Here is a 24,454-nt window from a genome sequence, read left to right as displayed (position 1 = left end):
ATGTTCTGTACACACACACACACACACACACACACACACACACACAAACAACAACAACAACACAAACACACACACACTGACACACCACAACCATTATGACCTTCTCCCTAGCCTCAGATCTTTGCTAACAGAAAATAACAAGAGAGGCAAGGCCTTCAAGACTCACTTGTGATACACTTAAAAAAAAATCTAATTGTTAAAATGTGTTCTGTATTTGTTATTATAAAGCTTCGGGTTAAAAGAAAAAAAAAGTCCTAATGGCAGATTCGAACCCCGTGTGTTCGGGTGAGAAGAAACTGTCTTACCCATTGCACTATCGTGGCTCCTTAACTGACGTTCAAAAATATAATACTTAAACATGCTTTTTTAAGGGGCGATAAATCGATTGCGGCATTCGCAGTGAGAACACTGTTTAAATAATATTATTCTGGTGTATCTTGGGCATTAAAAAAATCTTTAAGGGCAATTAAAAATTCTTTTTAAGTCCGTGTTAAAGGAGACGTGGCTATCGCGGCAATCACACTGCAACATTTAGCCGTTTTCTCTGGATCTAGATAGATGTCCAAGTTTAGTTACACCTGGTTGACACGGTCGAATCAATTTCTCTTTTATGTTCATTCTAGTTCTATGGTTTTAAAGTTGATATGAAAATTTAGTATTTTGTTAAACTAATAACATGTAGAGCCAAGTACAAGTACTTCTAAACGTCGTATGAAGTGAAAAGGACTTCATTTTGAGAAAAGTCAAGACTGGAAATTTTTATGTTTCATTAATTCAATGGTATTAACTCTCATGGTTTATTATTTCTAACTGTGAATTCCCACTGATTCTATGGATATTTTTATGGCAGTTTGGGGCATAATCCAGTAAGTGATGAAGCGTTCACAAATCTTTCTCTGAATAAATATTTAACGGTCTCCTTCTCCAACTTTCCATCACATGTTATCGTGTATTGTCCATTGAATATAGAATTGAACGGGCAGGTCAACAACTTGAAACAAAATGGCGTCGTTCGCGTTCGCGAAGAATATGAGCACACGCTTTGAATATGTATAAATATGTGTACGCAATTGATTTTTGCCCATGACCTTCAGGGCTCAGCCAATAGATCTATAAAGTCCACTCGTGGTATTGATTTTAGTATTTTCCAAAAAAGACCACTTGGGCAAATGAACACAGTGAAAGCCCTGTACACTGAGAGTAAAACACACAAGCTTTTTATGTATTGAGTATAATTTCAAAATGTAATGTTTAAGATGAGAAAGATCAGTTTGAAGCAAATTAAGCCCCCTAGCATTAATTACGGATTAATTTCCCTTTTTTACTATCTGCACCAAAGACATACAAAATAAATATAACTTCCATGCTTAGCAAAAGAAGTTCCTGTTTGAACAAAAAAGGATAAAAATGACTGCTCTTGTTGTTGTGTCAGAATATCAGATCAAAGTGGCAAGCTTAGAGAATAAAAATAATATTAATATAACAGTAAATTCAGTTTGCATATAATTTGGCTTCTTTTTTATTTTTTTGTGCCCATCCCAGAGGTGCAATATTGTTTTAAACAAGATGACTGAAAAGAACTGAATTTTTCCTATTTTTATGCCAAATTTGGTGTCAACTGACAAAGTATTTGCAGAGAAAATGGCAATGTTAAAGTTTACCATGGACATACACACACACACACACACAGACAACCGAACACCAGGTTAAAACACACACTCACTTTGTTTTCACAAGTGAGTCAAAAATACTGCACTGTTACAGGAAAATGTTGAGCAGGAGGAGTACTGAGCAGAGTACTGAGCAGGGAAATGTTGAGCATGGGGAACACGGAGCAGGGAAATGTTGAGCAGGAGGAGTACTGAGCAGAGTACTGAGCAGGGAAATGTTGAGCATGGGGAACACTGAGCAGAGAAATGTCTAGCAGGAGGTGTATTGAGCAGGGATATATCTAGCTGGGGGAGTACTGAGTAGGGATATGTCTAGCAGGGGGAGTATTTAGCAAGCAGGGGGATTACTGCGAAGGGAAATGGTGAGCAGGGGGAGTACTGAGCAGGGAAATGTTGAGGAGTATTGATCAGGGATATGTCTAGCAGGGAGAGTACTGAGTAGGGATATGTGTCACGGTCGCTAAGCCGAAACTTATTTCCCTTTCCCAACCCCCCCTAACTGATGACACTCCCACACAATGACACTAACAAAAACAAAATAATATGAAGCCACAGATAAAAGAAACAAATGTTTTTATACTCAAACAGCCAATTGTAATGAAAGCAAAGAAAATACACTTACATATATATATATATAAACTATTGATACACACACGCACGCCCTTGCACACACACACACAAATCACGAAATAAAGTCAGCCATGGCGTTGACATCAACGATGGTAGAATAGCTGACAACGTCAATGAAGACTGAAGTGAAGACGACAAGGACGAAGATGCAGCGAAGACGCCGATGATGATGAAGAGAAAGCAACGACGACAACAACCATAGACAACGACGACAGCGACGACGAAGTGAAGACAACGACGACGACGACGGCAGCAGGGGCGCAGGCTAGGATGACGGCAGCAACAGATGATGAAACACGCATGTAAAACACGCCCAGACAACGTGCACACAACACAATACACACGCTCTGTGTTGACAAGGAGAGTGCACAAATAGGTGACGTCTTGTTCCTGGCCTCAGCAAAACATAAACACAAGTGATGACAGCACAGCAGCTACCTCATCGAGAGGCAGGAGACACTTTTGAACGAAAGAATAAAAAAAACCTGGATTTGACCCGCTGATCAAACCAGCACATAGAATTAGCACCAACACAAACTTGCCAATGTCATGGTTGACCAGATAGCTAGGCACTCAGCTACACGAAATTTGTCATTAAGGACAGTAGGTCCACAGGAATGACTATTCGAGAAAGAAGATTAAACAAAAAAAAACAACAACAAAAAAACTACTCGACTCGCTAGTCGATGGCCCTGACCCTTCAGCTGAACAAAAAGAAAACTCAGACTGAAGACTAACAGCAACACATGAACACGACATGGAACAAAACCCAAAACCAACGTTTCTCCTCCCCTACGACAAACTCCGCATGGATGACGTCAATATCTATGCAATTACCAATGATTTGACGTCAATCATTCTTTGTGCACCAAAAATCCACTTTTTGGCACCACATCACCACATGAAAGACAAAGGTTACAGACAAAATCATTCGAAGCAGTCAGTTGGTCTGATGCAGATTGCTCAATAAAACAAAAGCTTTACCTTCCAAGTGAAGCAGGTTGTAAACGTAAGGATACTCCACAAACACGACATTGACTACCCCGAACACAGTTACTTCCCTGCATCACAATACAGCAGCAAGCACACGTGTGGAATGCACCAATTATGACTATATATATACACACACACATATATATATATACATTTTTTTTTTTTTTTTTAGACAGGAGATAACAATTCGTCTTCCCAGTGCTGAGAGACAGAATGGCCTAGCGGTATAAAATTTCGAGAACCAGAAAAAGAAAAGATAACAGAACAAACACATCTTTTGCTCAGTGTGACAATTCCCCCGCCTCAAGATTTAGAACAGTATGTTCTAAATCAACAAACAAAACCTCACACTGAGCAGGATATACAAACAACCCAGGACCTGCACCAACACGAATTAGGACCTCACAACCGACTCAGATAATCGGCCACCAAATTTTCCCAGCCAGGAATCGCCTGGACCTTGAACTGAAAAGGTTGCAGTTGAAGAGCCCAGCAAGTGACTCTTCCACTCACCGACTTCATCTTGTCCAGAAATTGTAGGGGCGAATGGTCTCTCTGAACGATGAATGGGGTCCCATAAAGGTAGGACTGAAACTTTTGAATCCCCCATACCACTGCCGAACATTCTTTCTCAACGACTGGATAATTCTTTTCAGCTGACACTGTACACAGGACTGACAATATCGACGAATGTCGTCACACATGCCCGGCCAGTAAAAACTATCCCTTATTCTCTCACGGGTTTTCCTGACCCCGAGACGCCCGGACATAGGAATGTCATGTCCCAAACTCAACACAGCGTGACGCAGCTCCTTGGGAACGCACACTTGCGTCGACTCTCCTTTAGGACCTTGATATCGTCGCATCAACACCCCACCTTTCCTAAAAAATGATGCGTGTCCGTATCCAGTGGCCATCTCTGCACCAGAGTCACAATCTTCCCTGGCTCGTCTCAAAGACTCATCCCCTTCTTGCATGAGAGCCAACGTGTCAGGGGTGGTTTCCAAAACGCATTCTTGGACAGGCAAAACCTCTTGTGCCTGACCTTCTTGCCTCCTCTGAGCACAGGTTCGCACTGCACTGACCAAAGCCGGGTCAGCATACACGGGGACACTCGTCCACGCGGCCTCTCCAGGCCTACGTGTGAAGTTGCCGATGAGGACATCCTCCACAGGACTGGCCATCACCAGGACCTCTACCCTTCCCTTTATGAAAGGCGAATCCAGATCTATCACAGCTACGGGCAAAAGACTTTGGCACTGTGACGAAGCCAACACCACTGGCACCGATTCACCTGTAAAAGCTGAAGCTGAGACCAGCCGTTTTGCCACTACCGTGTATCCTGCTCCAGTGTCCCGTAGCCCTTCCACTAACATGCCATTTACGTTGACCATGCACCGAGGATTGTACTGTTTGTTAGCACAGGTGCCACAGAGAGTAGGTACTACTTGGCTCGAGGCTTTAAATCTGTTGCGGACCAACTGAATGGGTGCAGGCTCTGGACAATGACGAGCCAAATGTCCTTCCTTTTGGCAGTTGTAGCACACTACAGATGCCCTTGATCCTGATGATCTTGGCATCCTGGAATAGGTATGATCATTCCCCCCATTGTTCGGGTTACTATTTTCAGGACTACTGTTTCTCTGGACCATTTCTGTTTGACAATTTCTCTCTCCAAGAGACTGTTCCTGTCCATTTGACCCTTGCTTGTCTCGCTTAGCCTCTCTGCCCATTCTTTTGGCTTCTGCCAGAACGGTGGCTTCTCTTGCTGCATCATCAACAGTAGATGGACGCGATCTTTTTACCTCAACTATGAATTCAGAACTGAGCATCTGAAAGAACTGTTCCTGCATCAAAAGATCTTTGACGTCCTCCACGTTGTTTTCGTTCTTCCCTGCTGTCACGCACCATAACGAAAACCACCGCCTCATCCTCTCGAGTAGCTGGGTGAACGTCTCAGCCGGTTCCTTTTTAATATTTCGAAATTTTTTCCGGTAAGCTTCAGCGTCGAGACGGAAATGCCGAAACAGTGCGGTCTTGACCGTATGGTAGTCAGTCAGTTCTGTAGGGGACAATCTCAGCACTGCCTCTCTCGCCTTGCCCCGCAGAAGGGGAATTAATCGAGTGGACAGAGATGAATCATTCCAGTGACAGAGACCAGCGATACGCTCAAAGTGGGTGATGAATGCGTCAACATCATCATCATCTCCCAGAGGATCTAGGTGGACGTATTTTGTTTCCTCAACTTCCAACTGTCTACATCGATGTTCCGACTGGGCCTGCATTTCCTTTTCTTTGAGCTGTAACTCCTTGAGTTTAATCTCTAGCTCAGCCTGCTTAAGAGCCTTCTCTTCCTCGTCTTTCTTTCTAAGGCGGGCTTCTTCTCTCTCTTCTTTCTCTCTAAGGCGGGCTTCTTCTCTCTCTTCTTTCTCTCTAAGGCGGGCTTCTTCTCTCTCTTCTTTCTCTTTCTGCCGAGCAAGCTGTTCCTGTCTGGTGACTCTTTCTTCCTCATTTCTCATAGACTCGGTGATGAACTTGGCCAGTGCCTCGCCCTGAAGTCCCATTCGTGCTCCCAGCTGACCTAAGTTCACATACATGTCCTCTCGAGCGGGAGCAGAACCCGCCGGTCTAATTTCAGTCTCCTCAGTAGCCATAATGTCGTCCGGATTATATTGCGGGGTTGCACGGGTATGACGAGGCATAAGCTTTAGCAAGCCGACGCGTTTCTAGTTTTTACACAACTGACGGAAAAAAAAAAGGAGTAAATATTCAGCCGAAGTTTCAATAAATAAGTAATTTGTCAACCCCAGATTTGAATCAAATCGAGCCACATCTACCGCCCAAAGCCCAGCCAACCGGTGGGGCTATTGCCACACGTGTGACTACACTAACACATTCCCTGGGTAACAATATTACTCACAAGGGAATCAAATATAAACTAAACGAATATCCTCATTCGTGACCACCTTGCCCTGAACTGAGCCAGTACGAATGCCCATCCACAATCGACTACAATCATCAAACTACAATTGGTTGTAAAACAGCCCAACATAAACTGGCGTCACTGTCCCATCTCCCTGACATGAATGCAATTGCAAAAACTGTCATATCAGGTATCCACCTCAGTGAGGATATATATAACAAACCAATCAAGAGTCAACATCAGCCCCCAAAGAGCAACTCCAAATCGAAATCAAATTCATTACCACAAAGCAAAGAAATGCATGAAGTAATTGACACACACCCAAGTGCAAGTATGTGCATACACATATCATACCGTATGATATATACATGTAAACATGGCGCCAGACACAATGCATACACAACACTCAACAACACAAGTTGACAAGCCCTGCCCGGCAATATATAGCTAGGGGAGGATACTACGTACAGCCACCCGGGATATATCGTACACGCCCGCCAAACACCCACTGCTATAACGCTAATGATCAAGACAAGGACACCCCTCCCTCCTGCCCCCCTAACCTATATCCTAACCCAGCTAAACATATCCCAACACACACTAACTAAAAGTACCCCGCATCTCCACCATTTGTCACGGTCGCTAAGCCGAAACTTATTTCCCTTTCCCAACCCCCCCCTAACTGATGACACTCCCACACAATGACACTAACAAAAACAAAATAATATGAAGCCACAGATAAAAGAAACAAATGTTTTTATACTCAAACAGCCAATTGTAATGAAAGCAAAGAAAATACACTTACATATATATATATATAAACTATTGATACACACACGCACGCCCTTGCACACACACACACAAATCACGAAATAAAGTCAGCCATGGCGTTGACATCAACGATGGTAGAATAGCTGACAACGTCAATGAAGACTGAAGTGAAGACGACAAGGACGAAGATGCAGCGAAGACGCCGATGATGATGAAGAGAAAGCAACGACGACAACAACCATAGACAACGACGACAGCGACGACGAAGTGAAGACAACGACGACGACGACGGCAGCAGGGGCGCGGGCTAGGATGACAGCAGCAACAGATGATGAAACACGCCTGCAAAACACGCCCCAGACAACGTGCACACAACACAATACACACGCTCTGTGTTGACAAGGAGGGTGCACAAATAGGTGACGTCTTGTTCCTGGCCTCAGCAAAACACAAACACAAGCGATGACAGCACAGCAGCTACCTCATCGAGAGGCAAGAGACACTTTTGAACGAAAGAATAAAGAAAACCTGGATTTGACCCGCTGATCAAACCAGCACATAGAATTAGCACCAACACAAACTTGCCAATGTCATGGTTGACCAGATAGCTAGGCACTCAGCTACACGAAATTTGTCATTAAGGACAGTAGGTCCACAGGAATGACTATTCGAGAAAGAAGATTAAACAAAAAAAAACAACAACAAAAAAACTACTCGACTCGCTAGTCGATGGCCCTGACCCTTCAGCTGAACAAAAAGAAAACTCAGACTGAAGACTAACAGCAACACATGAACACGACATGGAACAAAACCCAAAACCAACGTTTCTCCTCCCCTACGACAAACTCCGCATGGATGACGTCAATATCTATGCAATTACCAATGATTTGACGTCAATCATTCTTTGTGCACCAAAAATCCACTTTTTGGCACCACATCACCACATGAAAGACAAAGGTTACAGACAAAATCATTCGAAGCAGTCAGTTGGTCTGATGCAGATTGCTCAATAAAACAAAAGCTTTACCTTCCAAGTGAAGCAGGTTGTAAACGTAAGGATACTCCACAAACACGACATTGACTACCCCGAACACAGTTACTTCCCTGCATCACAATACAGCAGCAAGCACACGTGTGGAATGCACCAATTATGACTATATATATACACACACACATATATATATATACATTTTTTTTTTTTTTTTTAGACAGGAGATAACAATTCGTCTTCCCAGTGCTGAGAGACAGAATGGCCTAGCGGTATAAAATTTCGAGAACCAGAAAAAGAAAAGATAACAGAACAAACACATCTTTTGCTCAGTGTGACAATATGTCAAGTTGGGGGAGTATTGAGCAGGGATATGTCGAGCAGGAGTATTGAACAGGGATATGTCAAGCAGGAGTATTGAGTAGGGACATGTTGAGCAGGAGAAGTACTGAGCAGGGATATGTCAAACAGAAGAAGTAATGAGCAGGGAAATGTTGAGCAGGGGAGTATTGAGCAGGGAAATGTCTAGCAGGAGGTTTATTGAGTAGGGATATATCTAGCAGGGGGAATACTGAGTGGGGATATGTCTAGCAGGAGGAGTATTGAGCAGGGATATGTCTAGCAGGGGGAGTATTGAGTAGGGATATGTTGAGCAGGAGGAATACTGAGCAGGGATATGTCAAGCAGGAGAAGTATTGAGCAGGAATATGTCAAGCACGGGGAGTATTGAGCAGGGATATGTTGAGCAGAAGGAGTATTGAGCAGGGAAATGTCTAGCAGGAGGAGTACTGAGCAGGGAAATGTCTAGCAGGGGGAGTACTAAGCAAGGAAATGTCAAACAGGAGGAGTACTGAGCAGGGAAATGTCAGGCAGGAGGAGTACTGAGCAGGGAAATGTCTAGCAGGGGGAGTACTGAGCAGGGAAATGTCAAACAGGAGGAGTACTGAGCGGAGGAAACGGGAGCACAGAGTAGGGGGAGTATCAAGCACAGGGAGTATCATCAGGGTGCACTCCTTGCCAAGAGCCGCTCCTGAACACGGACTACTGCACCTTGCGAAGACTGTGCAACAAACTCCACCTCCCTGCGGCAACTCACCACTGACGCTGTGTGCCCGGACAGACACGGCGGGGATCCCAGGGCTTTCACTTTCTTCCACTGGTGCAGCACTGAAACATCATCATCATCATCATTATCGTCGTCATCATCATCATCATCATCATCGTCGCCGTCATCATCATCATCGTCGTCATAATCATCATCATCCTCGTCATCATCCTCGTCATCATCATCATCGTCATCATAATGAACACCGAGTCAGTGCTTTTTCTCAAATACAAGCTCACTGCAAACAAATATTATATCACCACTCGTCCAACCAGTTCACTTGTGTGTGCATACACACACACACGCACACACACACTACATATGATATCACTCATATTGAAAAGACGTTAAAGAAAGATACACACACACTCACATAAACACACAAACACACTCACTCAAACTCACACACGCACACAGACACACACAAACACACACAAACCCCCCACGCCCTCCCACCCCTCACTCCCACACACACATACACCGTCATTCTCTCCTGAGCGCTTACAGAAGCTGTATCTCCAGAGGTCTGCCTTGGGCACCAGACCGGCCATCCCCCCAAAGAGCCACAGGGCATTGTCAGCCACCACAGTGGTGTGTCCGTAGCGACACCCCGGCCAGGCTGGGCTCAGAGCTCGGTACTCCCTCCACGCCATCTCCTCTGTAAACACACACACACACACAGAGAACTGGCATGACATGACATGACATGAGAAGGCAAGACATGGCAAGACCAGACCAGACGAGGCAAGGCAAGGGAAGACAAGGCAAGACAAGACAGGACAAGACTAGACCAGACCAGACCAGACCAGACGAGGCAAGACATGTCATGGCAAGACAAGACATGATGAGACAAGACATGATATGACAAGACAACAAGACATGATGACAAGACAAGTCATGACATGACAAGAAAAGATGACAAGACAAGACATGACATGACGAGAAGACGTGACAAGACAAGACAGCATGACAAGACATGACAAGACGACAAGATACAACAAGACATGACAAGACATGATGACAAGACGAGACAAGACAAGTGGGCACAGAAAGTGAGAAAGAGATATTGAGAGATAGAAAGATGCAATACACATCTAAACAAATATGACACACACACTCAAACCAAGGCAGCCCTTACACTGTACGATCAGTCACCATCAAACACTGTACGATCAGTCACCATCAAACACTGTACGATCAGTCAACATCAAATACTGTACAATCAGTCAACATCAAAATACTTTTCAAACTCACAAAATATAATGGATTATAAATTCTAACATTAGGAAATCTGATGACTATCACACTCAAGAGTGAACACCACAAGCATATCAACACTACCACCACATATACAGGAACACACATCCCTCTAAACTCTCTCTCTCTCTCTCACACACACACACACAAGAAAATCTATGGAGATCTCTTCATTTCATTTTGTCTCAACAGACCATCATTCTATTAAAAAAATGAAAATTCTCCAAAACTAATGCCATTGAACACACTGAAATCACAAATAACATATGCTGTGAAACAATCTCGCTCTCACAATAATGTAGTATGCTGCGAAACAATCTTACTGCTGTACAGTACCTATGTTGAATGCCCACAGTTCCTGGTTTGCTCCCCTGGAGCTGACAAATCCCCCGTAGATGTACATGGTGGTGTTGTGAAGGACTGCGGAATGGTCACGCCGACAGGACGGCTGGGCAGCCCCTGGCTGGAACCTCACCTCCTCCACCTGGCCGCTGCCTGCTCACAGACATCCTCCCACTGTCAGGGGTCCATGCTCCCCCTCTCCCCATCTATGTATATGCATATACTTACGTTCACTCACACACACACACACACACACACCATGGATTGCCATGTGTGGCACACCTTCACAGGGAATCAAAAGATGCATAACTATGAGTATTGCCAGCAGTACACGCAGGCCAAACAGAATCATTCGTGTTGCCACACACATGGTTTCTCGCTTGACCCATGCAGTTGTGCACCGGATAATGTCACGTTATGAGAAATATTTCGTTTCAGGGTGACAATGTACCATAGCAGCAATGGAAACTGCTGACGTCTGCCACAGACAGACATCATCATCATGTGTATTGACCAAATCAGCTCACAAAACCAGGAATCTGGGGAATGTGTCCAGACTGGGCATCCAGTCCACAGGTGTGGAACAGCGGGAATTTCAAATCTCTTTGTTGAAACAACACACAGACTGCAAACAGGTAAGCTGCTTCTCAATCAGTCAAAGTCAGTCCAGAAGACAGAGTTATCACTGGCTTCTACTTTTTTTTTAAATTCTTATTACACAACCAACATCAACTAACTGATGATTCTTGTCCTTGTTGATGCATCTTCATCTTCGGTCATGGGCTGCAACTCCCACGTTCACTTGTATGTACACAAGTAGGCTTTTGTTTGTGTGACTATTTTTACCCCACCATGTAGGCAGCCATACTCTGTTTTCAGGGGAGTGCATGCTGGGTATGTTCTTGTTTCCATAACTCACTGAACACTGACATGGTTTACAGGATCTTTAACATGCGTATTTGATCTTCTGCTTGTGAAAATGCATGAAGGGCATTCAGATACTGGCAGATCTGCACATATGTTGACCTGGGAGATCAGAAAAATCTCCATCCTTTACCAACACCAGGTGCTGCTAACCGAGATTCGAACCCAGGACCCTCAGACTGAAAGTCCAACGCTTTAACCACTCGGCTATTGTGCCCGTCATTGATGCATCTGACTATCTCCATTTTAAGAACCTCACCACCAACACAGATTACCTGATCTTTAATGGGAGCATCAAATATTCTGCATGCACATACACACACGGAATGGTTCAGGCAACAGCACGTCTTCACACCTGATGACCTAGATGATAGGAAAACCCTCCACCCTCAACTTCTAGACCCTACCAAGATACAATCCACGACCTTAACACTTTTTTTTGTTTGTTTTAAATTTTTGTTCTTTTTTACTTTATTTATTTTATTTTATTTTATTTATTTTTATTTTTTTTTTTTTTTCTCAAGGCCTGACTAAGAGCATTGGGTTACGCTGCTGGTCAGGCATCTGCTTGGCAGATGTGGTGTAGCTATATAGATTTGACCGAATGCAGTGACGCCTCCTTGAGCTACTGATACTGATACTGATACTGCAAAACTTGCTGATTCCCCGCCCATGGAGCAAGCAAGTTTAAACCGTAGCAGTCAACGCCACAGGTTAAATCAAATAAAATCCAAGCTTTGCCATAATTTTGAATGAATTCTTAAACACTGCATTCACAGGAAAATCAGCATTTTTTTTTTTTTCCCCTCTGTCACTCTTATGGGGCAAAGTCCTTCCTTCATCTGATGTCTACGGCAACAACTAAAACCAAAAGTAGTTATCACGATTAGCAATTAGTTGGTTGTGGTCCAAAGGCAGAATTTTGTGGGACTGATAACTTGTCAGTCATGGTCAGAAACGTGTTAAATCAAAAATCCAGTGCCCCATCACTCACAAGTCACCACCTGACCTTCAAGACAGATAGATAAAGATAAATCAGATAAAGTGAAATAAGAACAGACAAGGAGGACTGAAACAGACCAAAAAGAAACAAGGGAGAAATGATGGACCACCGTAGAGAGAATGGGCTGACAGGTGATACACACCGGTGTCAAACGTCCACAGCTGAACATCGCCTACACTGTCACTGAACGTCCCTCCAAAGATGAACACAACTTTCTGCAAAAAGACAACACAATGTATGTTTAAAAATGTGTACCACTTTCTGCAAAAAACAACAACACAATGTAAATTCAAAAATGTGTACAACATTCTGTAAAAAACAACAACACAATGTATGCCTAAAAATGTGTACCACTTTTGCAAAAAAACAACAACAACAACACAATGTGTATTCAAAAATGTGTACAACTTTCTGTAAAAAAACAACAACACAATGTATATTCAAAAATGTGTACCACTTTCTGTAAGAAAACAACAACACAAAACATAGTTAAAAATGGTACCACTTTCTGCAAAAAACAGCAACACAATGTGTGTTTAAAAATGTGTACCACTTTCTCCAAAAAAAACAAAACCACAATGTATATTTTAAAATGTGTACCACTTTCTGCAAAAAACGACAACACAATGTATATTTAAAAATGTGTACCACTTTCTGCAAAAAACGACAACACAATGTGTATTTAAAAATGTGAACCACTTTCTGCAAAAAAAACACCACCACCACAATGTATATTTAAAAATGTGTTCAAGTTGACGGCGACATCTGTTCACTCATGATCAAATACCAGTTCTGAATTCACGGCTCATGAATATTTTGTGCAGAGGAAAGTCATATGCATAGGTTTTTTCTGGCCAATGTTTAAACTCCAAACACACAAGGCCTGCCCAGCATGCTGGATTTATATGAAGGTCAGGCATCTCCTCGTCTTTTATATATATATATATATATATATATATATATAAAATTTTAATACAGTTTTAATACAGTTGGTGTGGTGTAGCCTATATGAACCAGCCCACACGCTTTGACAACTATCGGAAACTGAAATCAAATACTCAGCGCTGTTGCACACACACACACACACACACTTACACACACACTTGCATATATGCAGATGTGCACACACACACACACACACATGCATATATGCAGATGTGCACACACACACACACACACATGCATATATGCAAATGTGAACACACACACACACAACCACACAAATATGCAGTGCACACACACACACACACACACGCATGCATATATGCAGATGTGCACACAACCACACACACACATATGCATATATGCAGATGTGCACACACACACACACACACACACACACTTGCATATAAGCAGATGTGCGAGCACACACACACACAACCACACAAATATGCAGATGTGCACACACACACTTGCATATAAGCAGATGTGCACACACACACACACACACACACACACACACACACACACGCTCTCTCTCTCTCTTTCTCTCTCTGACTTCTTTTTTTCTGTTACCTCCAATGCACAAAATAAGGACTCTAAAAAAAAATTAATAATAATAATAAAAAAAACACAAAAAAAACCCCAGCAACAACAACAACAAAAGAAAAAAAACCACAACCCAAACTAAGGAAAGCAAACTGTTCAAAGCCCCAGGATACCTTGTAAGCCACAGAGGTGTGTCCCTGCAGAAAGGGAAGGCCAGCTCCCCCAAGGTCCACCGCTTCCCACCTGTAGCTGTCTGCACAACACAGGTATGTTCCGTCTTCATCACTACAGCCATCCACAGCCAGTCACTGAGGGTGTGTCAAGTCAAGTCAAGATTTTATTTCATGAAGTTAAATTGAAAAAGGAACAAATTGCTTTTTTTTTTTTTACATCAAGCCATCAATGAAAATAATAATTTAAAAAAAATAAAAAAATAAAAAAATAAAAATTAAAAACAAGGGGAAAAAAAAAAAATATATATATATAAGAATATTGTGAAAAACAAATACACAATTGCATTTCCATTTCACACACACACACACACACACACACAAATTCTCGGACACAATTTGACCATGCCCATCCCACCCACATGCACATGTTCCCCCGTGTGCGTGCGTGCGTGCGTGTGCGTGCGTGCGCGCGCACACATCTGCATACATGTAAGTGTGTGTGTGTGTGTGTGTGTGTGTGTGTGTGTGTGCGCACATCTGCATACATGTAAGTGTGTGTGTGTGTGTGTGTGTGTGTGTGTGTGTGTGTGTGTGTGTGTGTGTGTGTGTGTATGTGCTGTCTGCACAAGACAGGTATGTACGTCTTTATCACTACAACCATCCACAGCCAATCACTGTGTGTGTGTGTGTGGCTGTGTGTGTGTGTGTGTGTGTGTGTGTGTGCATGTGTGTGTGTGTGTGTGTGTGTGTGTGTGTGTGTGTGTGTGTGTGTGTGTGTGTGTGTGTGTGTGTGTGTCCTCTGTCTGCACAACACATGTATGTCTTTATCACTACAACCATCCACAGCCAATCACTGTGTGTGTGTGAAGAACTCAGAACTCATTTAATTGTCGTAAAACCATCATAGGAATTATGGACACTATAAACTAAACACAACAAGCAAACAAAAAGTAAAAGCAATAAGTTGTGAGCACATGCAGGTTATTCCATAAGACATTGCTATGGACTGCGAACTTTAAAGCATTCATTTCTGTATTTTGCCAGTTCTGGTTGGAAATAATTTTGTGGCAACAGAGAACTCGGCCTTTGGATTATTGTGTTGCCAGTGCCATCTGGCCAATGATTCGAAGACTGGGAATTAACTGTCACAAGCAGGCGAGATCTCAAGTCAGAGTACACACTACACTTGTGCGTGCGTGTGTGTGTGTGCTGTCTGCACAACACAGGCATGTATGTCTTCATCACTACAGCCATCCACATTCAATCATTCAAGTGTGTGAATGTCTCTGCTTCTACATGTGTGTGTGTGTGCGCGCGCACGTGTGCGTGCATGCATGCGTGCGTGCGTGCGTGAGTGTGTGTTGTGTGTGGACCCCAATTCCAGCATCTTCATCACCCCATCATCAGTCATCATCATGGAAAAACTGAAAACAAAATGATCACAATTCTAGGGGACAAAAATTTTAAAAAACAAAAACAGCGAACATCCAGTCAGGAGGAGTAAAGGACTCCCTTCAGAAGGTCAAGCAGCGTATGGCAAGTCAAAAACAGCAAGCACCACCCACACTTAACACCCAAGTCAAAAACAGCTAGCACCACCCACACTTAACACCCAAGTCAAAAACAGCTAGCACCACCCACACTTAACCCCCAAGTCAAAAACAGCTAGCACCACCCACACTTAACACCCAAGTCAAAAACAGCTAGCACCACCCACACTTAACCCCCAAGTCAACAACGGCTAGCACCACCCACACTTAACCCCCAAGTCAAAAACAGCTAGCACCACCCACACTTAACCCCCAAGTCAAAAACAGCTAGCACCACCCACACTTAACCCCCAAGTCAAAAACAGCTAGCACCACCCACACTTAACCCCCAAGTCAAAAACAGCTAGCACCACCACACTTAACCCCCAAGTCAAAAACGGCTAGCACCACCCACACTTAACCCCCAAGTCAAAAACAGCTAGCACCACCCACACTTAACCCCCAAGTCAAAAACAGCTAGCACCACCCACACTTAACCCCCAAGTCAAAAACAGCTAGCACCACCCACACTTAACCCCCTGACTGCTGAAAACGTGGTGAAAGGGATCTAGTGAGGCCTAAATTGGGAAGGTAGCTGTTACGTTTTTGTGTGCTAATCAATGGTGTCGCTGACTTTGCTGAGCAAAGGTGATGCAGTTCCAAAAGCTGGAAAGTCCAGATACACAATGCTGACTGATACCCTGACCTGTAATCTCTTGTCTTGTCCCAGTGAGGTGACAGCCCGTCAACAACTGATGAATACACTCGTCAGCGGCAGTCAAGGGGTTAATAGGCAGAATAAAAAATGGGCTAGAAGTGGGAAACAAGACGTGGAGTAAGACGCTGCAAGGTTGCTTACGATGGAGGGGAAACTAGACAAATGCTTATATACATGTATGTCACACATATACATACACATAGACAGACACACACACAAAAAGCATACACTCACACACTCCCCCCTCCCCTTCTCTCTCTCTCTCCAACACACACACACACACACACACATACACACACACACACACACACACACAACACAACACAAGAAGAAGAACACATGTCAGAAACACACTTTACCGACATGAAACCTCCACACATCTTTCCGAGAAGAGGTTCCCTCCTTCCCGCCAAAGATGTACACGTGATCCCCAACACAACAGGCACTGTGCCTGTGGCGAGACCTCAGTCCCTGGGGAATGCTCCCTCCTCCTCCTCCTCCCCCAGTCTGGGCACCGCCACGGCCATCCTCGCCTGCACAGGAGGGGAGGCAATCCAGGAGCTGCCAGCGGCAGGAGGACAGGGCGCCGAGGGCGTGGGAACTGCGCATCGCTCTCCCCTCACCGCCATTGGTCATGGTCCCACCTCCCTCCTCGCTGGGGCCGGTTCATTAACCATGCTTCGTCCTCCTGGAATAAAGCAGGTTCTGTGAGCTACCTTGTAAATGCCCACCCCTCCCTACCACCTCCACCCTAGCCCCGCTTTGGGTTTAACAGTGGTCATGGTCCTCTCTCCCCGCCGGGTCCAGTTTAATTATGCTTTTGTCCTCCTGGAACAAACCACGTCCTGTCAACTACCTTGCAAAACACCAATAGCCGAGTGGTTCAAGCACTGGCCTTTCAAGCTGAGGGTCATGGGTTCGAATCTCAGTAGCGTTGCCTGGCGGGGATTTTCCCCGATCTCTCAGGTCAACGTATGTGCACACCTGCCAGCGCCTGAACACCCTTCATGCAATGATCAAATACGCATGCTAGAGATCCTGTAATGCCAGTGTTCGGCGGGTTATGGAGACATGAAAATACCCAGCATGCTTCAACCACAACAAAGTCATTGGCAAGTCGATGTTGGTCGTGTAAAAGAAAGAAGAAGACAGAAGATACCTGACCCCACCACACTGATCAGGGCCTTGGAAGCCTACCTTAAGTATGTATGTAACAACAGCCTTGCTACTGGTACCATGTAACCCAGTACTACCTGCCGCATGTGAAGTCTTCCAACGACGGAGCAGGCGGAGGAGGAAACCTTTCCCAATGGCTGTGAAGGCGGAAGAAGATGACCAAAGGGCAGGGGGAGCTCTTATTCTTGGCTGGAAGTCCTCCTAGGAGACGGAGCTCTGAAGAAAAAACCTACACCTGCCGAGGCCGTCCTACATGTGGCAGTATCTGCACCTGTGGGACTGTGAGCGTCGGTAGGCGAGAGAGTGGGGAAGGGACTGCACAACTCCTCCTCACTAAAAAAAGTCACATGTGCTGGTCAGGCAACCAGGTTAATGTCGGAACAATGAGCTAGCCTTTAACACCCAGCTTTCCCAAGCCCTGCGACGATGGAGAAGTGGTAATGGGGACAGGCAGAGTAGAATCGGCCTTGTCTCCCATATGAGGACACACATCAACAGATAAGCCTGCCTGCCTACTCATCCGTCGGACTGACGGGAGACTCCATCATCATCAAAATTAAATCAGATAAACAAGCAAAATAAACAGACAATACATCAAAACATGATAAACAAGAGAGGCAAGGCCTTCAAGACTCACTTGTGATGCACTTACAAAAAAATCATTAAAATGTGTTCTGTATTTGTTATTATAAAGCTTCGGGTTAAAAAAAAGAAAAGAAAAAAAAAGTCCTTACCCATTACACTATCGTGGCTCCTTAACTGACGTTCTAAAATTTAATATTTGAACATACTTTTTTAAAGGGCGATAAATCAATTGCGGTATTTGCAGTGAGAACGCTGTTTAAATCATATTATTCTGGTGTATCTTGGGCATTCAAAAAATCTTTAAAGGTAATAAAAAAAATTCTTTTTAAGTCCGCGGTGAAGGAGACGTGGCTATCACCGCAATCACAGTGCAACATTTAGCCGTTTTCTCTAGATCTAGATAGATGTACAAGTTTACTTACACCCGCCGGGAATGTAGTACGACACGGTTGATTCAATTTCTCTTGTATGTTCATTCTAGTTTTATAGTTTTAAAGTTGATATGAAAATTGAGTATTTTGTTAAACTAATAATATGTAGAGCCAAGTACAAGTACTTCTAAACGTCGTAAGAAGTGAAAAGGACTTCATTTTGAGAAAAGTCAAGACTGGAATTTTTTTCGTTTCATCGTAATCAATTCAAGGGTATTAACTCGCATGGTTTACAATTTTTAACTGTGAATTCCAACTGATTCTGTGGATATTTTTATGGCAGTTTGGGGCATAATCCAGTAAGTGATGAGGCGTTCACAAATCTTTCTCTGAATAAATATTTAACGGTCTCCTTCTCCAACTTTCCATCACATGTTATCGTGTATTGTCCATTGAATATAGGATTGAACGGGCAGGTCAACAACTTGAAACAAAATGGTTCGCGTTCACGAAGAATATGAACTTTGAATGTGTATAAATATGTGTACGCAATTGATTTTTGCCCATGACCTTCAGGGCTCAGCCAACAGATCTGTAAAGTCCACTCGTCGTATTGATTTTAGTATTTTCCGAAAAAGACCACTTGGGCGAATGAACATAGTGAAAGCCCTGTACACTGAGAGTAAAACACACAAGCTTTTTATGTACTGAGCATAATTTCAAAATGTAATGTTTAAGATGACAAAGATCCGTTTAAAGCAAATTAAGTCCCCTAGCATTAATTACAGATTAATTTCCCTTTTTTACTGTCTGCACCAAAACGTTTGCAAAATAAATAAAATTTCCATGCTTAACAAAAGAAGTTCCTGTTTGAACAAAAAATGATAATAATGACTGCTCTTGTTGTTGTTGGGAATATCAGATCAAAGTGCCAAGTTTAGAGAATAAAAAATATATAAATATAACAGTAAATGCAGTTTGCATATAATTTGGCTTCTTTTTTTTCTTTTTTCTTTTTTTGCGCCTATCCCAGAGGTGCAATATTGTTTTAAACAAAATGACTGGAGAGAACTGAATTTTTCCTATTTTTATGCCCAATTTGGTGTCAACTGACAAAGTATTTGCAGAGAAAATGTCAATGTTAAAGTTTACCATGGATACACAGACACACAGACACACACACACACAGACAACCGAACACCGGGTTAAAACATAGACTCACTTTGTTTACACAAGTGAGTCAAAAATAAAAGGATACTCAGAAGGCAAATGATCGAAATAAAACAAGGACAAAAATGATCCACACTCAGCGAACTTGTGCACATCCACACACACGTGCACACTCACATAGGCGTGCGCACACTGATACACACACACACACACACATACACACACACACATTCAGGCAAACATGCACACATTCATGCAAACACATACACACACACACACACATTCATGCAAACACACACACACACACACATTCTCACACACACACACAAACACACACATTCATGCAAACACATACACATACATTCTTGCAAACACACACACACACACACAGATACGCACGCACACACACACACACACACACACACATACGCACACACACACACACACACACACATTCGTTATCAAATCTTTCGCATATGAAACATTTTCAAAAGAAGAAGCCAATTTGAGTTCACAAAAAGATTTTGCTAAAAGAGCTAAGGCGATACAGTCTATGACATCCATTAATACATTTGCATCAGATATTATCAGTGCTATGGAATAAAAAAAAACAAGCAAATTGCAAAAGTACCTACTTTTTCACCAGTCCCTGAATGGGAGCAGTGTAAAGCTACCTTTGACATGGATTATACAGATTTATCCAAGAACCAGTCACCATTTTTGTTAAAACCTGAAGTGCTCTCACATACAGAAAATCAATATTCAAATTATCTAAAAATATACACAGACGGATCTGTTCTAGAAGATGGTAATTCAGGAATGGCTTTTGTAATTCCTTCATTTAGAATAGAAAAATTATACTATATTGGTAGACAATATTCCATTTTCACAGCTGAACTTATAGCCATACTTATGGCCTTAAATAATTATATTTCAGACATTCCGAAAACTGTAAGTGAAAATTTATTATGTGTAGACTCAAAGTCAGTATTACAAGCTACAGAATCTCCAAATTCAAAGAAGCGAATTGAGATGACAAAGGAAATAAAACATATTATTCACCAACTGACAAAACAGGGCATTAAAACAACTTTCTGTTGGGCACCATCGCACTGTGGAATATCTTCAAATGAGTGGGTAGACCAAGCAGCTAGAAGAGCAGCACGTAATTTTGAAGGCACAATACAACTTGACATCAGGTTAGATCTACATGAATGCATTAGCTGTATAGAAAATGTATCTAGAAATCAATTTAAGAAATTACTTATAAATTCAAATAATCAATATTACCAATGTTGTGTAAACACAAAGAATGCAGCTAATCCCAAACATTTTCTAAATTCGACACCAGCAGCACATTCAAGACAAATTACAAGTCTAATGTATAGACTCCGTTTAAATGCCTTTCGTACAAAATTTTCTAACAATATAAAATGTATATGCGGTAAGCAAATAACTGTAAGCCACCTACTCATTCATTGTCCAAGCATAAGGCAGTTACTTCCAAAAGATGTAGCTGATGACTTTTCTTCCAATATTTCATTCGCCACTGAAAAGATTTTGAATGATTATTCATTGCTTAGAATGTTTTCAGAAATTTTAAACTCCAGTCCAGATGGTATCCTCCCTTGATGTATTATATTTAATACTGTTATTTATATTTACATTGTTGTAGGTTAATACTTGTTGATATGCATATACATATTCTCCTTCCCATGACAACTCATTCAATACACACCACAACCTCTTTAGACTTTTTCTTATAATATACTTTTCCTCTGATACATAACATGAACTTTTTCTTCTTTTTTTTCTGTTTTTTTTTTTACACTGATATTCACATGCATTCCTTTTCCTTTATACACTACTTTACTCCTTTCCGTCTAAAAACACTTATAGTGAATAGACGTTAAACTGAAGAAAACACACACACACACACACACACACACACACACACACACACAGACCAACACTCTTGAGTTTCACTTACCAGACGCAAAAAAAGCAAAACAAAACAATCTTTTAGTCACAGCTGAAACAAACACAGTCATATCACCATCCAACAAAAAGATGAAACCAGTCTACACATGAGCTTCTGCATCTTTGTCTCCTTTCTAAAGTTTCTTCCACAGGTAAATGTATGTATGTATGCATGTATAGGACTTGCTGTGCAAAGACAACAATCTGGGCCACGAACAGAGTGGCTCTAAATAAATATATAAGAACAACGCAGATACACGCTTGGGTCCAGGACCTACAGAGGACTGTACACTTCTCCCTGTTAACCCCACCTTATCTGGGTCCCACACTACATCCTGTTAACACCGCTCTATCGGTGTCTATAAATAGAACAGCTACATTGTGAAATGTGTGGTGATCTGTCAAAATGTCTTCTACAGCACTGGACCTTTCCACACGGCAATGCACATAGCAGTGACATAATCAATTTTTATGTGTGTGTGTGTGTGTGTGTGTGTGTGTGTGTGTGTGTGTGTGTGTGTGTGTGTGTGTGTGTGTGTGTGTGTGTGTGTGTGTTGTGTGTGTGTGTGTGTGTGTGTGTGCTGTGCTGTGCTGTGCTGTGCTGTGCTGTGCTGTGCTGTATGTGTGTGTGATTTATAAACACACACTACACTGACACAGTACACACACACACTCTCTCTCTCTCTCCCTGTCTATCTCCCCCCGTCTCACACACACACACACACACACACTTTCTCTCTCTCTCTCTCTCTCTTTTCTCTCTCTCTCTCTCACACACACAAGAACATTTCATCCATCTACCATTTCCAGGGCATTGAGGATATCAAATTATGTAAAAGCACTAATATAATTTCACACCAAAATTAACTATGAACAGCAATTAAAAAAAAGAGAGCAAAAAACAACAACAAAACAATAACAACATGAAACATGCGCGCACACACACACACACACACACACACACACACCCCAAACACATAAACACAAAACAGGATCTATCAACACTGGGGTAATATACCAGCAAAGAAATCATTATGAATTCAGCAATTAAAAAATCACAGTATTCAAGTCAGAGAGAAAATAAAAACAAATCTAAAAAGTATACAAAAACTAATGCGCATTGACATCCTGTTCCTTTCCGAATTTAAAGCAGAAGAATGGGGGAGAGTAAGCAAACTAAGAGAGAGAGACAGTGGCTGTGTGTGTTTGTGTTTGTGTGTGTGTGTGTGTGTGTGTGTGTGTGTGTGTGTGTGTGTGTGTGTGTGTGTTGTGTGCTTTGTCAGTGTAGTGTATGTTTATAAACTCTGTGTGTGTGTGTGTGTGTGTGTGTGTCTGTGTGTCTGTGTGTGTGCATGTGTATATGTGTGTGTGTGTGTTCTCTGTGTGCACATGTGTGTACATGAACACAAACATGTGTGTAACTTAAAAAGATACATCTGGCAAGTCAACTAAACACTGACCTCTTAGATTACAGTGCATTCCAGTAAAACACTGCTACAACCATTTGTGTAATTCTTCGTCAATTACAGAGCATGAACAGCTTCATCACCAATACTACAGTGGAACTGAAAACTGTGGGTACTTGTCCTGCTCCTTCACATTGCCTGCCTGGTTTTCACTGCTGAGATTCAAGACTGGTTTATAAACTGTCTATACACATATAACAGAAATTAACTGTTTGACATGTACACAAGAATAAAATGAAATATGTATAAAGTGAAACTAATCTGGCTATGAAAGTTTCAAAAATCAAGCCACACACACACACACACACATGTATGCACACACACACACACACATACACACACACACACTATTCTCCTCCCATCTGTACCCCACATACTCCTCCAAGACCCCCCCCCCTCCTTCCCCTTCCCTCCCTTAGAACCCCCCTCCCCTTCTCTCTCTTCTTATCCTCTCCCACCCCCTGGGGAAAAAAATCCTTCTTTCATTTCATTTCATTCCCCGCCCCCTCCATGCCCCTCTCACCCCCTCCCCCCTGTCCCAGTTTGTGCCTACCTCCCCCACCATGCTCCACCCTCATTTCTCTCGCCCATAATTATTGTGCTTCCCTTGTATTGTTGAAATAGTAATGCTCTCATATTATTGCTATGTGCTAAGTGTATCTTTATCAATATACTTGTGCATTGTAAATACCAGTACAAGTCATTGCTTATTTTTGAAAAATACATATTTTGATGTGTTTCTTTCCTCTGTATTGTATGTATATATGTATAACCATCATATACATGCTCAAGTCTTGTATTGTTTGGTATTGTGTAGTGTAGACCCTATTTAGGGTTGGGACTGGGATGGGAAAAACAAAACAAAACGCATCACTGTTAATGTACTATTCCCGGTAATTAAGAATGTTTGTCTTGTCTTGTCTTGTCTTGTCCCTTAACAATCCCCCTGCCCCTTGCGCAAGCTCCCTATTGATCACCTCCAAATCGGGATACAAAAAGTCAAGGGTGCACTGTCTCGAATATAAACACTGAAAATCATACCCTATCCAGTTCATTGCTGTCACAGTGCTAAAACTGGAGATTACCGTGAGAAATAATCATGGTAAAACCAAAATATTGTGGGATAAACATATATTTTTTAATTGTATTAATCTTTTTTCATCAATCATTAAACTGCACAAATGAAAACAGA

General features: G+C 42.4%; 1 protein-coding gene across 2 annotated transcripts in view; it reads right to left on the bottom strand.

Moving 5' to 3' along the window:
• LOC143299909 (uncharacterized) overlaps positions 1 to 22,201 on the bottom strand; it is a 29,526-nt gene extending 7,325 nt beyond the window's left edge. The window contains exons 1-7 of one of the 2 annotated variants that reach the window (XM_076613422.1): positions 21,807 to 22,201; positions 16,874 to 17,202; positions 14,268 to 14,347; positions 12,749 to 12,821; positions 10,674 to 10,832; positions 9,586 to 9,738; positions 9,072 to 9,142 (exon numbers count right to left, since the gene is read on the bottom strand). In XM_076613422.1, coding sequence (XP_076469537.1) covers positions 9,072 to 9,142; positions 9,586 to 9,738; positions 10,674 to 10,832; positions 12,749 to 12,821; positions 14,268 to 14,347; positions 16,874 to 17,150 — 813 coding nt within the window. In that variant the 5' untranslated portion in view covers positions 17,151 to 17,202; positions 21,807 to 22,201. Of the gene's footprint in view, positions 1 to 9,071; positions 9,143 to 9,585; positions 9,739 to 10,673; positions 10,833 to 12,748; positions 12,822 to 14,267; positions 14,348 to 16,873; positions 17,203 to 17,767; positions 18,853 to 21,806 lie in introns of those variants that run through there. The other variant, XM_076613431.1, reaches the window with a different exon arrangement.
• Between the last annotated feature and the right edge of the window lie 2,253 nt (positions 22,202 to 24,454).

Source organism: Babylonia areolata, chromosome 2 (assembly GCF_041734735.1).
Source record: "Babylonia areolata isolate BAREFJ2019XMU chromosome 2, ASM4173473v1, whole genome shotgun sequence".
NCBI lineage: Eukaryota > Metazoa > Mollusca > Gastropoda > Neogastropoda > Buccinidae > Babylonia > Babylonia areolata.
This window is presented reverse-complemented; position numbering and strand designations above follow the sequence as displayed.